Source organism: Dermacentor silvarum, chromosome 3 (assembly GCF_013339745.2).
Source record: "Dermacentor silvarum isolate Dsil-2018 chromosome 3, BIME_Dsil_1.4, whole genome shotgun sequence".
Taxonomy (NCBI): domain Eukaryota; kingdom Metazoa; phylum Arthropoda; class Arachnida; order Ixodida; family Ixodidae; genus Dermacentor; species Dermacentor silvarum.
In genome coordinates, this window is record NC_051156.1 from 128,285,787 (window position 1) to 128,302,076 (window position 16,290).

Sequence of the window (16,290 nt, forward strand, 5' to 3'; positions counted from 1 at the left end):
GCAATGGTCGTGGCTTCGTAGCCTTTTCGGACCACGGCATGGCCACAACAACGGCGAATTTTCCGCTTTATGGGGCATATAATGCTTTTGCATTAAAAACCTAGACCACTGAACACGAGCCAGTTGGCATGCAAGGTCAAATATGCCATGCCGATCGGTCGCCAGCGGTTCCTTAATAAATGTGACGGGGATTGTCTTGCACTGCAGCGCCCAGCATTGCCTTTATTTACCCGCTTAACTAAGCTTGAGTGCAGCATACATTTCAACGTGTGAATTTCATGTAAATATTTCTTTCCCTTCGAAAAAAATTCTTGAGGTGACACAGTTTAGTTCACAGAATAGGAGGTGGTAGGCTTCAGGTGTCTTAAGGCCAAATCTAAGCCGCCAGTATACGTTGTCTAAGGCAGTGAACGGACACACGGTTGCCAGTGTAAATCTGGATGATAGGTCTTTCATTATGAGGGACTAAGCAGAAGCTAAGATAACCTGTGCCTCTCTCTCTAAAAAAAGCGCTGCATTGCCAGTTCCAAGTATCAGAACCGTGAATGCCAGTATGCCATATAGCACCGTTTTAAGATGTTTAAGGGTATCGAAGGAAATACTTCATATAGGTAGGTTTGCTTTGGGCCGTCTGGTATACAGCCAAATAATAATCTATTTCTTTCTTTTTAGAATTTCTCTAATGTGCATGGCATAGGAACGTGCGTTCACGTTTTATTGTGCGTTGAAACGTTTTCATGTGACGATGAGTTGATTTTATGCTTAGACAACAAGTTAAACAAATTTGTGATGTGGTCCGTGAAAAAAGAAATATGGTCCCGTGTGTCATAGCACGACCAAACCGTTCACCGAAACACGTGTTCGCCAAAACAGATGTTACCAGTGATTTTCAACGAGAAACCGATTTTTTTCTCAAGATGAGTCATCAGTGGTTCGCGCATTCAAGTAAAAATTAAACTCTAAACGTTGATTAGGCTCGTGATGAAAGCAACGACAGGTCAGAAAAAATGAGATGTTACGACAAAATAATGAAACACACCGACACTGAATTTCTAAGTGACCGAGAATGTCAGCGCACAGGTAACATTTGCGCTTGCTTGCTGATTTGTTTGGGAAGATCCAGTGCTCAATGCACACTGCCATTCTGCCTTACCATAGGCGCCACAGCAGCCTCGTTAGCGAAACCCCACTTTTGCTGCCGCACGCAACAAGTGTGGGTACATATATTGATTATATCAATAGTATAAAAACAGAACGTTTTCAGTAGTTATAAAAGCACCAGCTCTTATATGACAAGTCCATCATTTTTTTTATTCGTGGACAAAAAAAGTAATTACATCCTGCCATCCAGTGGTGTAGCACATTTTTTTTAAACTAGTGACATCCATGACGTGGCTTATAGGCGGCATACCATATACTGTTCTGCTAGGCTGCATGTTTCGTTCAAACGCCGCTCTCCCCTCTTTCAATAAGGAGGCTACAAAAATTGCTGTCCGCTGTGAGAGGACATACCTGACAAGTATAGACATTCATGACAGGACATACCCAGAATTCAATTAGCTGGCCCGCCGATAGGAGCACATGACGCCGACACTGGGGATTGCTTGACCTCAAGTCCTATCGCCATTTATCAGCATTTGTCGCAGCTGCAGGCTAGAGAGAAAACGCACTCGGTATCACTGGCACTATTTCACTGCTGGCGTTTAGTTGCGAAGGCAGAGCTTTTTCCACTACGACCACGATGCCCGTCGTCCTGTACAACGTTGTAGGCAGCCCACCGTGCTCCTTTATTCGGTCCTTAGCCAAGGAAATAGGCATCGAAATAACCCTGAAGAACATCAGGTTGAAAAATGGAGATCATCTAGCCGAAGAGTTCCTGAAGGTCCGTATAGTGTGCCGCTTTTTGTGGCCACTTTTCAACCGAGCACTCTGACAAATTTTAAAAACTCACGTGCCAGCTCGTTTGCTGCAGGGGACGTTTTTTCCTTTCTAAATGTGACCTGATATCTACGAGACCGCTTGAAATATTATGAGGTTGGAAAATAGCTTTCTTGTCTGTGAATCTGCGACAGCTTTTAGCAAACTTTCTGAGCCAAGAAATCTTGTCACTCCTACGCAAAACCTAACGCATTTCTCCACCTGTAGGTTAATGGTTGCTCCGTTCGTATGGTATCTTGTGGAATTACCGCAGGGTTTTACTACGCTTCTTACCTGACCAGTGTTTGTTATCGCGACCACTTTGGGACTAAGAAAAATTATGTACAAGCTTATAGGACGCCAGAGCGTCTGTTCTGGAATTCGGCAATTATTTTACGATGTAAAATGATTTCGTCTATGCACAAATTTGTTAAGCGCTTACAGCGATAAGTCCAAATGAAGAGTAGGGACTTCAGCCGGCCAAACTTCACTCATTACTCGATGCTTTAACAGAACGATATAAATATTTGTAATCAGCAACGCTTGTGTATAACAATATGCTTGCGTACAACATGATGCGTGAAGCAAGCTTAGCAGTTTACAAATACAAAAAGAAATGTTTCAGCTACAGGCACTCTGGCTTCTAGTAATGATACGTTATGGATATTAGTATTGGTACTTATAAAAAAGCACACGAGTGCCTATTCCACAGACATTTTTACACGTGGATACGCAGCAATGCACTGAAAGATAAGCAGGGTAATATCATCAGCAATTTCAATGACATAGTTAAACCAGTGGAAGAATTCTATACTGATCTGTACAGTTACCAGGGCAGCCAAGAGACTTCCATTCGAAGTACTGATGAACATTATACAGAGGCTCCTTCTATAAAACGCGATCAAGTTAGGAGGCCCTTGTAAGACATGACCAGAGGAAAAGCTGCTGGAGAAGATAGAATAACAGCCGATTTAATGAAATATGAAGGAGATATGCTTGAAAAGCTTGCGGTCCCTGCATACGCAATGCCTCACGACTTCAAGTGTACGAGAGAGCTGCAAGAACGTCAAAATTATACTAATCTTTAGGAAGGGAGACGTACAAGAATTGAAGAATTGTAGACCCATTAACTTACTTTCAGTATTGTATAAAATATTCACCAAAATAAATACCAATAAAATCAGGGCAACAGTACACTTCAGTAAACCAAGTGAACAGGCTGGCTTCAGGAAGGGATATTCTACAATGGATCATATTCATATCATCAATCAGGTAATCCAGAAATCTGCGGAGTACAATCAGCCTCTCTATATGGCTTTCATATATTATGAAAATGCATTTGATTCAGTAGAGATACCAGCAGTCATAGAGGCATTGCGTAATCAAGGAGCACAAGAGGCATATGTGAATATCTTCGCAAATATCTTCAAAGATTCCACAGCTACCTTGATTCTCCACAAGAAAAGTAGAAAGTTACCTGTAAGGAAAGGGGTCAGGCAAGGAGACACAATCTCTCTAAAGCTATTCAATGCATGCTTAGAAGAAGTATTCAAGCTCTTAGACTGGGAAGGCTTAGGAGTGAGGATCAACGGCAAATATCTCAGCAACCTTCGGTTTGCAGATGACATTGCCCTATTCAGCAACAATGGGGAGGCATTACAACAAATAATTGAGGACCTTAACCGGAAAAGTGTAAGAGTGTGAAGATTACCATACAGAAAAATAATAATGCTCTATAGCCTGGCAAGGCAACAAGAATTGAGGATTGCCAGTCAGCCTCTAGAGTCAGTAAAGGAGTACGTTTATCTAGGTCGATTACTCACAGCGGACCCTGATCATGATAAGAAAATTTAGAGAAGAATAAAATTGAGTTGGAGTGCATGCGACAGGCATTGCCAAGTCATGACTAGGAGCTAACCACTGTCGTTGAAAAGAAAAGTGTATAATTATTGCATTCTACCGATGCTAATATGTGGGACAGAAACTTGGAGGATACCAAAGAAGCCTCGAGAACAAGTAACGGACATGTTCTTAGGGATGGGCAGCGCTACCCGCACGAATGACAGTGGAAGAGACGATACGAGCGCTGACGGACAACTGATTTATTTTGTCGAACATGTTAATATATATACACAAAATGTACAAGATTTTACGTGTACAAGTGGTTTTCGGCCGCCGTTCTGAGTGATAGAGACGCTCAGGCACTAGCAGCCTAGACAAATGAGTTGTAACTCCTTCAGTCAAGGCCACTTCTTGTTGCCATTTCAGCTTTTCGCCATTGGCTTGGTACATGCACAGGAACGTGACAATGTATTACATTCGTCCCGTAGCGGTGAACCAAGCTTGCATATGTTGGCTATGTTATGCGGCGACCTCTGTATATGGCTTTTACATATTCTGACAAGGCTTCCGATTCAGTTCGATTCAGACAATAGTAGTCATGGAGGCACTGCGTAGTGGCGTAGCACCGGAAGCATATCCGGAATACCTTAGTAAATATTTATAGATTCCAGTACAGCCCTAATTCTTCGCAAGGAAAGCGGAATAATACACCTCAAGAAATGGTCAGGCAAAGGAACTGACTTTCACCAATGGTATTCATTGTGGGGCGATTTGTGGCTATGGGGCAATTTGTGGAGTGCAATGTCTTTGGCGTTTAGGCGTGAGAGCTGAGTGCGATAAATGAAACATACAAAGAAAAGACAACCTTCTGCGTTCTGCTGAGTGTGTGGCTTTCACGCCCATATTCTTTTTTCATAACTTTGTTTGGCTTCTTATGTATATGCGTTATAGGACTGGGGCATGCATGCACAATCACGCGTATTTGGTAAAAATGCAGTCGAAGTGTGGGTTTACGTTAATAAACTGAATCGCAATGGTTGAACAAGGGGCAATCAGTTTGCTTTATTGCAGAACATATGGAAGAAATGAACAGACAGGTTGACGCCAAGTTTTAATTTTAACAGTCTTAAGTTGGTCGGGTAATTCTGCCTACGTTAAACACTAAAGGCACCAACTGGCTTAACTAGCAAGGTTCGCTTGCAACAAGAAAACGCAAATGAGCACCGGACACGACAAATAGTACGCAATCTGATATTAGAAGTACTCTCCGTGGCATGTAGTATAGCACATTGCTAGTCTAGTGCAGCTCGTGATATCAAGACTAACAAAAATGATGAGAACGCATTCCTTCAGAGTGAAAACGTTTTTTTCTGCACTCAGTGCTATGTTGCACTGCCATCTGTGGTTTCCGCTTGCTTGTCTGTCGAGTTTCCGTTGCTGCAGCATTTCCAGCGTTGTCCCACTGCAAGAATATGCTTTTATTCTTCTATTATATCACGCAGCGAAACTCGCGTTCTTTATTTTCCTACTGCGTGCCTCGAGTGACGTGAGCTGTACATCTACTCGCATGCACGATAATATATACCTTACTCGTCAAGGCACTGACTCAGATTTAAACAGAAAACATACTGCTAATATCATGTCACCGAAATGACAGCCTGTTCTACAGTTGCGCGATAGGTGCTGTGTGTGTTCATTTATGCATATCGGACGCTGGTCGGAATGTGTAGCCCAGCTATAAAAGACACGCCGCAACAAGCTGTATTTCTCTCTCACCTCCTCTCCCCTGTTTTCCGTCCTTAGTTTTCTTCATATGCCACGCTGAACAAAGAACCGAGCCTCCATGATCTCGGCTCGCAATGTTTCTCGGCTTTCTGAAACATTATCTTCCAGTTGCCGTTGCTGCGACTTTCTCTGATGGCCTTATGCGAGATCAGTGTAAAGCTCCAAACGGGCTTTCCTATCCGTATCCATTTGTCTGTCTTTGCTATTCGTTACGCCGACATACGCCGAAGTGACTTAGCGGCCCGAGCATCAGTGTGCTGCTGTGTACGCGTTCCGATTGAAGCGAAATGCAATAACGGTCGTGAGCTTGAGATTAATGTGCACAGGTATATAACTGTCCCTGTTCGTACGTTACTTTGGCACTTTAAACGCTATACAATTTCACTTGCATGCACGCGAGCGTCGGCGCCATCGTCAAGTCAGTCATGGACAAGCGTGCGTGACGCCGCAGATCAGGACAGCCCCTTAATCATCAGCTTCATCCATTCTCTTGGTGGAGCCAAGTACAGAAAATTGCGCTGGCCACCACAGCTACGGGGATTCGAACTCATACCCCTGCTGCGTTGTGTAGTTGGGAAATAGACGCGCTTGGTAGTTATCGCGCCCACACAGCCTCTGAGAGTGGTGGCGTCCTGCGCCTGTACTTTGGATACCGCTACAGGCGACACTGACGTTGCGTGCATCGCAGAGAACATGTTTTGAGAATGTCGCTGCGTTCACTGTGAGGGCATGCTGCTTTCACAATAGCTGAGTTTAAAGGTGTAGGTCCTAGTCACTGAAGGCTGTTAAATTTAACATGTTTGCCATTACGAAACACCTGGCTTATCGCGCAGTTCTCTGAGCAATAAATGCTTTCTTCAGTATAGAAAAAAAAGAGACGCCATTGTGTTCTATACCGCTGGTTTGGAGAATCATGTTTGAAAACAGACCGTTACGTTTAGAATCCCTGATAAAACTAAGTCGTGACCACTGACCATCTTCAATTCCGCGGTTCAAGTATGTGAGGTAATATTGATTAATAACCGTTACTCAGTGCACTCACATAGGAAGCTGAATAGCAACTCATCTACACTTTCGGTTGTCCGCCAATGCTACGCGAAAATAGTCCAGTGAAAGGTGCCGTTATGTCTTGATTGCCGTACTTTTAATATTCGGACACCGCCGTCACTGAGTCAACAGGTACCACTGCTAGTAATTTTGATTGCAATGGTGATAAGAAAGACCAGGTGCTTAACAAAGAAACTGGAGTATTTTAATTGCATCGGGAGGGTTAAATGAGCGGGACAAGAAATACGAATAGAGGGGGCAGGTGCTAAACTGGTCCAGAACAACTGAAGTTTTTAGTAAAGAAGACTCGGGAGGATTGCACTAACAGCGCGGTGGCCTGAGCATTTTCCTTGTGCATAATCTCGCCACTTACTCGGCACTATTACTATACTCGGGGTGTAACATTACGTTTTCTCAGAATAGTGTTTCATATGTATTGCTCAAACTGTCATCGAGTGCTTCTTTCATAGTGTTCCTTTAGTCCGTCCATGGCTGCTTCTTGTCGCTTGGACGACTGATCTACCGTTTGTTTTCTTTACAGCTCAACCCATTTCACAGGGTGCCCATGATGGACGATAATGGTTTTGTGATTTACGAAAGGTATACTTTATACTCTTTATACAGCTGTTCCTTTAAAGCTGTTCGTTTCCTTTGCTTTCATAGAAAACGGGTGTTGTCTTCAATTCTTATTGAAGTGAAACCCGCTTGGCGCCACAATGTTTATTTTGCGACAATCACGTCACTTTTTTTTCGTCACGTGTTTTTCTTTATTATGCACGAATTGTTCGGATTTCGCGGATAGTATACAGAGTGTTTCAGCGAATGCTTTCAGAATTGTTGCAAGGTTGCTTGTGGCAGATAGCACAATTCTAATTCATTAGCTGGTCTAGTCGAAGAGGCGGAATATTGCTTGCAAAGAAAAATTGAAATGCATAATTGGTGAATTAGCAAAACATCACTAATAACGTTTTAAACTAATTACCTTATGACCCATATTGCAATATACAACTTCTAGGCATTGAGTTTGCAAGGGGATCCACTTGGAACGAATTCTCAGGATGGCACCAGTTTCGATATATTGATTCCCGAGCTTTGCCGAGAAATGCATTGGTGTTCCAGTTACTTTCTTCGTTACTCTCGTTTTTTATTCGTCGTTCCATAGTCACTGCGTCGGCTCCATACAGTTGTCGTCATGTTTCCATGCTCATGCGCGACCATGGCAAGTGAGTGTCATTGCAAAGTGGGGCGATAACGGAGTATGTGGCATAGTGCCGAAACAACAAAAATCTCAAAATTACCACTACATGTGTTAAATAAACGTGACTTCAGGAATTCGGCTTGTTAATACAATGCTCGATTGCTATTTTCATTACCGGTGACAGCCATCGTTAAATAGGTTTTGCCGTAATTTTTGTTAAGTTTCTGTTTCTATCCCCTGAAATCATCTGATAACAGCAAATCAAATCGAGATTACTCTAAGGACACCCTCATTCTCAAATTTATTTATCGTGTCCGTCCTGCTGATGGAGAAATTGCATGAACTTGACAAGCTCTCCTAATGAAAGAACTGTCTGGATGAATAGTCGGTCCAGAATTCAGCTATAGAGTTCTTATCGGTAGATCCCATTTACTGTATTGGTAGGCGCACCTACGGCTTCAGTGGTTCAAGGGACAATTTCCGACAAGATATGCGCGCGTCTGACACGCTAACGAAAATGTGCCAACTTGGGATAGTGAAAAGTTACGAGTTGGCATTCTTCTCATCAAACTGTACCCTACTGGCTATGTGTCCAGCTTCTCTATCTGCTATATGTAAAAAAAGTTCCATGTACTGTACGTAGCACTAGCAATCAATTTTTCATTTTAATTGCGAATTCCTAAAAAACGAGCATTGTAACATCTGATTATTATATATGGACATCTGGGGCTGAATTCGCGAACATTTTGGTACGCGTAAGTGCCGTTTACCATTGGTCAGCCGCCGTGGCGGATAATATGCCCAACATCGCGAGTGTATGGCATGTACTCTTACAAAGATATCTAGCGTAAGGGCCTTTTTTGTAAATACGGGCCATTGTTCTCTTCATTGCCTTGTGTCTATTACGCCGGGAAGTGGCCTTCGTACCTGCTTTATAGCTGTTTGCAAAAATGTAAGGGATTGTTGCCTAATATTTGGAGGTCCAAGGACACTGTTTTCCTTCGCAGATCAGTTCTGCGGAAGCCCGCAAGGTGGATGAAAGTTTATTAAATAGGAAAAGTTGACATTCACTCGTCCTGTAGCATAAAGCTACATAGCTAGCTTCGCGTTGTGGCTACAATGTGCCAAATTCAGCGAAAAGGCATATGTGTAGGTAAGTAACGTGGCTTACTTTGCGAGCTCAGTAGACGGTATGATGAATGCAATGAAGTTACGCAGCCTTCATGAAGGATGTTTCAACCCTGGTGAATCGTACAACGAACGAGCTGCTCTGAAAAAAAAAACAAGACGTGTTTACAGCAACTGACCGGTCCCACGCCCATCGTGGTGGGCACTATGGAGAACAGGAGAGGAAATTGCGTTTTTTTTTTGATGAGTTAAGAACATCAGGAAGAAACCGCGCAAAAGAAGAGATATGAACCGTGCCTCTCTACATGTGGTTTGACTCTTGAGAGAATCAATCACTTCACCTTCTTTCGTCCTCATGCTCATCTCTTCAGCAACGCCATAGCTTTCTACCTGCTGCGAAAATACGCGCCCACGTGCAAGCTCTACCCGGACTGCATCAAAACCCGCGCCCGAATCGACCAGGTGCTGGCCGCCGTTTCCGGAAACATCCACCCTAATGTGGCCACTTTCTTTGTAAGTGTTTCGCCTCTGTTGGATTTAGAGCGGGAAGTCTGGTTTGTGCTTGGCCCTTTAATGAACTTTTCGAAAAGTTGTCGTCGAGCTCCCTAAATATACATGGACATGCTATAGTAGAGAAAGGTACACACATATATTATACTTACCAACTATTTGTTCTTTACAATAACACATATAAGAGCGAAAACTTTCTGCAAACTACGTGCAGTGTGGAGGAACTTGCCTGATGCAAGATTGCTTCCACTTTCTAGCGGGCTTATGCATTTTTAATACTATACTCTGTTGGTTAAAATAAAGCACGAGTCAAAGTTTTAGCATTCTCCAAGTAGAAACCTGTCAGCAATTCTGGCCGCCTGAAGTACGATTGAAGTGCGAGCAACGTGGTAGTTTAATACACACTTAATGTATGTTTGTTCCTTTTCCATTCTTTATTCCTCATTTTTAGGTGTCCTCGTATAACTAGTGCTTCTTTCGTTATGGCAGTGGGTTTGTCCCGCTTCTGAACTTTCTCATCGACGTGGAAGCAAGATCAACTTTCATTCGAGCACTAGTTACCTCAAGCGTAGAACGGGTTCAGGCAAGCGCTTTTCTCATGATGCTTAAATGCCGGTTATTCCGCGCTGACCCACGCAAATACGTAAATCAAGCAACTTTCAAAGAGTACACATCCTAATAGTCGAGCAGGTAGTCCTTGCATGTTTTGTGACGTGGCAAAATGTGACCACCCCGTGGGTTCAAGATATTCATTGATGTTTTACTCCCAAACTATAATTTGCTGTAGATATTGACAGTACGAAATGATTACAGTAATTTTATTACCCGTGAAAAAATTCTAGAAATATTTCAATAAAGATTGAGATAATTGCGCTCAAGTGGGCAACCAAGAAATATCGCGACTACGTCATTTTCAGATAATACGTGGTATGTCATAGTTAATCTTCACTTGAAACTCCATTGAAAGTTGAATACTCGCAAAGAAGAAATGGATTCTTCGGTCCCTAATGCCTGGATTATATATTTCTTGTATGCCAGCGTTAGAAATGGCTTCTTATAAGCCAATGTGAAAGTGGTAAACTGCGTGAACGAGTACCTACCAGACGTACTTTAGCAACTTTTTTTCAGCTTTATAGGGTAGCTGCCTACTGTAATTTTGGTTCAGAGCCTCAGCTTTATTTATTCTGAGCGTAGAGTAATTATTCGTGTAATTTTTAACGCGACCATACCGATAGAGGCGGCAGCTATTGTGGGTTTCCGGCTTGCATCAAGCATTCTCTAAATAAATAATTCCAAGTGAATTGCCAACGAGGTTCCCCACACGTCCACCGGTCTGCGAGGTATAAGTGGTCGCAAAGTGCAGGGATTGGCCCTGAATGCTGCTCTTGTGCTGCAGAGTCAACTCTTCCATCATCTTCCACTCTACGCGTCGTCGCATTTAAAAACGTAGTCCACTGCTGGCGCATCTCTGGGAATGCAAATTGGCACTTTCACCTTCTTTCCTATCTTTATCCCAGTTGAAAGTTGAGTGAACTCAACTTTCAGGGGTACGAACACGGTACCGCCTGAACACTGTGCAATCTCTGCACCGCGCTGACTGAGCTGACTGGTTAGTTGGTATTTTAAATACCCCCGATTTTTGTGACGAAACGAGATAGTGTGCATTAAGCAGGAAGCGGCGAGCCTTTGGTTTGTGTTTTAGGTTTAATAGCATTCTGTTGTGAAGAAACTAGTTATTCTAGCCAGCAAAGAGATTCCTTTTCACGGCGAGAGCAGTTAAGTGGTGTAAAGAGAGTTTGCATAGTTCTTCCGTCCGGCTTTACTTCCACTCCATTAAGCGTCGACGTGTTTTTGTCGTTGTCAGATCAACTCGTCGTCCCCAGCTTGACCATTGCCATAGGGCGAACAATAAAAAATTCTCCACCACCACCACGACTATCATTCCAAACCATGTTACTGCCGCAATATGCATTTAGGAGTCGAGCGCTGGGTGATTACTGCTCGACCCAGATTATGAGAGGTGTGTTTCGGAGGCCACGATAAGCAATATTGTAGCGGACGACGATGACGTTATGTGTATCACATAGGATTTGTTCTTTACAAGATGGCAGGTCAGCAGGAAGTTCTTTATCGGCATGCTCAAGAAAACATTGTCGGCGACATAAAAGAGGCGTGCATGACAATGATGGCATAGAACTTGCAATGGCGTGCAACATGGCATGTACTCGCCTAGAAAGATGTGGTTCATGGAAACAACGCCCAAAGCACCAACGGCGTGTGTGCCGACAACGACATCACAACGAGAACGAACTACAGAGTTTGTTACAACATAGCTGCCACTAAGTGCCCGACATAGCAGCTATGCACGTTGGAAGAGGGCAAAATTCGCTCAAATTTTGTAGGTGACACTGCGTCATTTGACTCGTGACATCAGTTGTTGAACTTATCGCCTGATATTGCGTTGAATAATCCCGAGCTATAATTTTTAAGATGACTTGAGTATGAAAAGCAGGAGGCCTGTAACACAGAATCTGCCACATTACAGGCAATTTATTCATTTATCTATACAAATAATGAATTTCACAAATGTTCTAAGGAAACGTTACATTTTAAAGTCATCTCAAATGTCGCGCTGCCGAAGCGCGGGTGCTTGTACGTTGTAGGTGCTTGTACGTTGTCCCACTGAATGCTGGGCGCCGAAAATATTACTGTTTTATTATAAACCATGTCAAAAATTATTACGCTGACCGCAAGTCAACCTCAATAGAATATCACACAGTAAAAACAAACATCAGCATGATGCACCAAAGTTGTCTGAATGAATTCAAATAGTAAAATGTTGCACCACTCCGTAACAACAAACAAACAAAACAACCTTTCGACAGCTGTGAACATAAAGCTACATAAAAAGCCATGGATCGGGTAAACCTAAATCTGGCCTACTCATACATGGAGAGCGTGAGAGCGCTAAATTGTGTCAATGTATTTTCAGTACCTTAAATGCATAAATGTATGCCATACAGAAAGGAGATTGCGTACGTTATAAAGAAGATTCAGTCACATGTTACACTAACAGCACTTTTGGTAGCTATATATCAGACAGTTTATATTACTCACCCAATCAGATAACAAACAATTTTTTTCACATTCTTCCTCACGAAGTTTTTATATTTTTAGTTATTACATTATTCTACTGCCACAGCCATCCCACATCTCATCCAAGAACCTTGTAACCGCAGGCTTCGCGTCCATTCTTCCCACGTGGCAGAGCGCCTTTATTTGAAGAAAAAGTTTGCAAGCAAACAGAAGGTGGTTATCTTCCAAATGGGGAATGTTCCTTTGGCAGAAATTGAGTTCAGAGCGGAAAAATTGCTTGTCTGCTGATTTCTTTTGCCGGCCTTCAATGAAAAGCTATGTAGAGGTTACACATTTTGCGTCTGTGTCTACTTTTGTGGTACCCCTTCGGGCTTTCTTTTGTTCCGTGCCATCTAATTTTTGCAATGTCTATGTGACAAATACTAGCTGCCCAAAAGAGATGTAGGTTCGCAGGAAGGCAGAACCTTCTAATGCTCAACGTGATCGAACATGTAATGTCGCTGGAACCAATGCTTCGACAAGTGGCTCTTGCTCATCAAAGCATATAAGCGCCAACGTCATCAATATCACGCATATAAATATTTTTCTACTGACTAAATTCGTCATTGAAATAATTAAAGACTACAATACCAGATCACATGAGAGGCTGACCGGGCTGTTCAATGTGTTTCCACATAACTCTCACAAAGTCGCTCTTCATTTCCCCACAGAAACAGTTATTGTTAATGCCCAACCACGCCTTTGCATTTGCATTGAGCGAAATGCAAGAATGCTCGTGTACCGTGCATTGCGTGCTGTTTAAAGAACTCCGTGCGGTCAAAATTACTCGCGAGTCCCCTGACCCAACAGGTCGTCAGTATGCCAAGTAAAACACAACAATTTAGTTATTAAATCATGATAATTATTGCATAAAGTAATATTGCATCAAAAGGGAAATGAAAAAATCATGGTTCACTGAAGACAATGTGGAACGACATCCTTTGCCACCACTGTGAAAATCTTAATGACCTTAATAGCTCAGAGAATCAGCCAGCTGTTGTGCTCTGCATAATCATTCTTGGACAATAATGCTCGCAGCAGATATGATAGCATAAACGCTTTACGAGGTTACCATGGCGCAGAATCTTGGCATTTTTATATGCATGATAAAAGTATAATCAAGCTTCGCAATATATTTAAGGATTTGTAATACATTGGGCCGGCAGGCCCGGCAGATGAACACAGGCCTAACTTAAGCGATGTGTAACGTGGTCACCTTTTTGCAATGTCATTATTAACCATTGACTTCTAGCGCACCTACTGACAAAATATATAAGTAGGGTCGTTCATGCTACCATTCTACGGCTAGCTGTCACTTTCAAGCGTGCCTAATGACTCCTCCAGTGAACTGTTTCACAACGTTTACTACCAGTGGTAGCTGATAAAAACCCAGAAAGCTTACATGAATACTTAAAGCTTTTTCGCTCGGTTTTCTTTGTGCGAATAAGTCTAGAATTAACACGACAATATTTTCATGTGCCTTTTCTACAGGGATAACAGAAGCATTGTATTTGATAAGAATTTCAGTAGTAACCGCGGTACCCCGTTGCTGCGTGAATTCTTCTTTCCGTACGTCATCGCTTGGCATTTTTAGACGCGATGGAAAAAAAAAACATTCTGTCTTTTCGCAAAGGCAATTAGGAGACCGTAAAAGTTTAATCTGAGAGAAAGCCCGTTGTAGCGATGGCGGTTAGGGTCGAGCTGCGTGCAGATGAAGGCGATTTGCACGCGTTAGCTACCAGAAATGTGGAATATTAGAAACCGTATAGTAAAGCGTCTTCTAAACTGAAAACGCATGACATGAGTTAAGTGGTAAAGGTAATTAAACGCAGACATACTTACTCGTTGTAACGTGTCGCAGTCTCCCTTAAGCAATTCAATATTAAGAATCAATATTCCGTTGCTCGTTTAAAGGACAGATGCAACTAACGACAGTAAAAACGTAAAAGAGAATTACGCTATGTTCAAACATCACCATAGTTATCGGAAGACAGTTATTTGTGGAACTAGTTGTTTACAATGCCGATATTTCTTGAAATAATTCCTTTCTTTCATTTTTATATGATAGTTTAATGCTACAATTTTTTTTACTAAACTTGATTCTCTGACTACTACAGTGTCCCGTTTGTAGATTCCCTGCTAGCTCCGAGCTTTCTGAATAGCATACATTCAGTTCGTTTTCCAATCACCAACATTTGAAATTTCGCACGGGTGCGCATTCCTGTGCTTGCACTTGTTGCAAAAGGATTTTTCAGTACCTCCTGAATAGAACCTGTTCATATACAGCAGATTTTAATTTCTTTTATTTAAAATGATCTTTAAGTTTGATTTGTAGTTCACGCTCTTTCCCACTTGTCTAACGCATCGCGCGAAACGTTCCTGGCATCGATACCAAATACTATACAATACTTCTTCGTATGCAGCGTCCTCGTTTGCTTCAGCAGTCTAAACCAACGACAGAGGAAATGAATCACTTCGAGCAAAACGTCATCAATGGCTTAGAGCACCTCATCGGCGAAGCAAAGTTCGCCGTAGGTGATGAATATACCATTGCCGATCTATGCCTCGTCGGCGAAGTACTTGTTGCTCTCGAGGTAAGCCTAATTAGCTCTCAATGCTCAGTTCCACTTTAGTGTGTTCGTATCACTGCATACGTTATGAGCGAGGAGAAAGGGTTTCAAGGGCCTTGATGCCTTCATTGATACAATCACATCGATAAAGCGGACAATAAGGTCAGAAGAAGCCCAGCGTTCGTTATTTATTAGGCCTAATTGAAGTATTAAAAGGATAAGGGAAAGAGAAATGAAAGTGGACAAAAAGACAGCTTTCCGTAGGAGGAAGCTGAATCTACATCATCCGTGTTACGAGTGCGGTACATTACCAATTAGGGCATTGCGGAGGCCATCCTTTAGGGTATTTGTCTTTGTATTTTACAAGTGATGTCCACCCACTGTACGCAGCTGTATTCCCATCGAAAGCGTCTCGTTCCCACAGAAATGAGCGCGCGTATTTTGCTAGGACCGCCTAATATCCCATTCAGTCATTTGATTTGTTTGTGCAAAGAGCAGCGTCAGAGGTGGCTTGCTTGTGCCTTGTCTTTTCAGAACGACTCCGTGGACGAAAAAAAGTTCCCCAAGCTGACCAGCTACTACGAGCGCGTCAAGGCCACGCTTCCATACTTCGAAGAGATATACGCACCGAACATCGACGTCATCAAGCGCATGTGGAGTCAGCTAAAGTAAGGATGAGAACCAGCCATTACAATACATGAAAACCCCGGATTCATTTCCTGTCAGCGCGGAGACATTGCTTGGCAAAATAAGCTTCAGCATGGACGCCCTGTAAGGATTTTGCATAGTAAACAGATGTGTTCTACCTGGCTTTTTCTATTGCCTATGTGTAATTAGTAGTACGTAGAAGGAATGGTGGCATGTATTTTCGTGTTCATTTTTACAATTTTGGTGGCTCCTACGTTGTACATTCGCCGCCAAGCTAAAGATCAGATCTCACTCGATCATGTGCACACAGTAGCATTCCTTGTTGCAACTCCTCCAGTAGCCCGTGCTTTCTCGAAAAGATGGCTCACTAAAGTAAAACCAAGTCCACGTTCGCACTTTCAGTGTAATTTAGTGTGACTCTTTCGAGTCTTTCTTTGCTATACTGAAGTGTACATGAATGTTTTCCTTGTGATTTAACCTGTAGCACATTCAAATGTATTAACAGCTGAG

At 42.6% G+C, this 16,290-nt stretch overlaps 1 protein-coding gene across 1 annotated transcript in view; it reads left to right on the plus strand.

Moving 5' to 3' along the window:
* LOC119445770 (uncharacterized) overlaps nucleotides 1–15,881 on the plus strand; it is a 60,129-nt gene extending 44,248 nt beyond the window's left edge. Inside the window, exons 8-12 of the mRNA XM_037710048.2 lie at nucleotides 1,658–1,882; nucleotides 7,133–7,191; nucleotides 9,289–9,430; nucleotides 14,986–15,156; nucleotides 15,667–15,881. Coding sequence (XP_037565976.2) covers nucleotides 1,658–1,882; nucleotides 7,133–7,191; nucleotides 9,289–9,430; nucleotides 14,986–15,156; nucleotides 15,667–15,804 — 735 coding nt within the window. The 3' untranslated portion in view covers nucleotides 15,805–15,881. The remainder of the gene's footprint in view (nucleotides 1–1,657; nucleotides 1,883–7,132; nucleotides 7,192–9,288; nucleotides 9,431–14,985; nucleotides 15,157–15,666) is intronic.
* The last annotated feature ends 409 nt before the right edge of the window (nucleotides 15,882–16,290 follow it).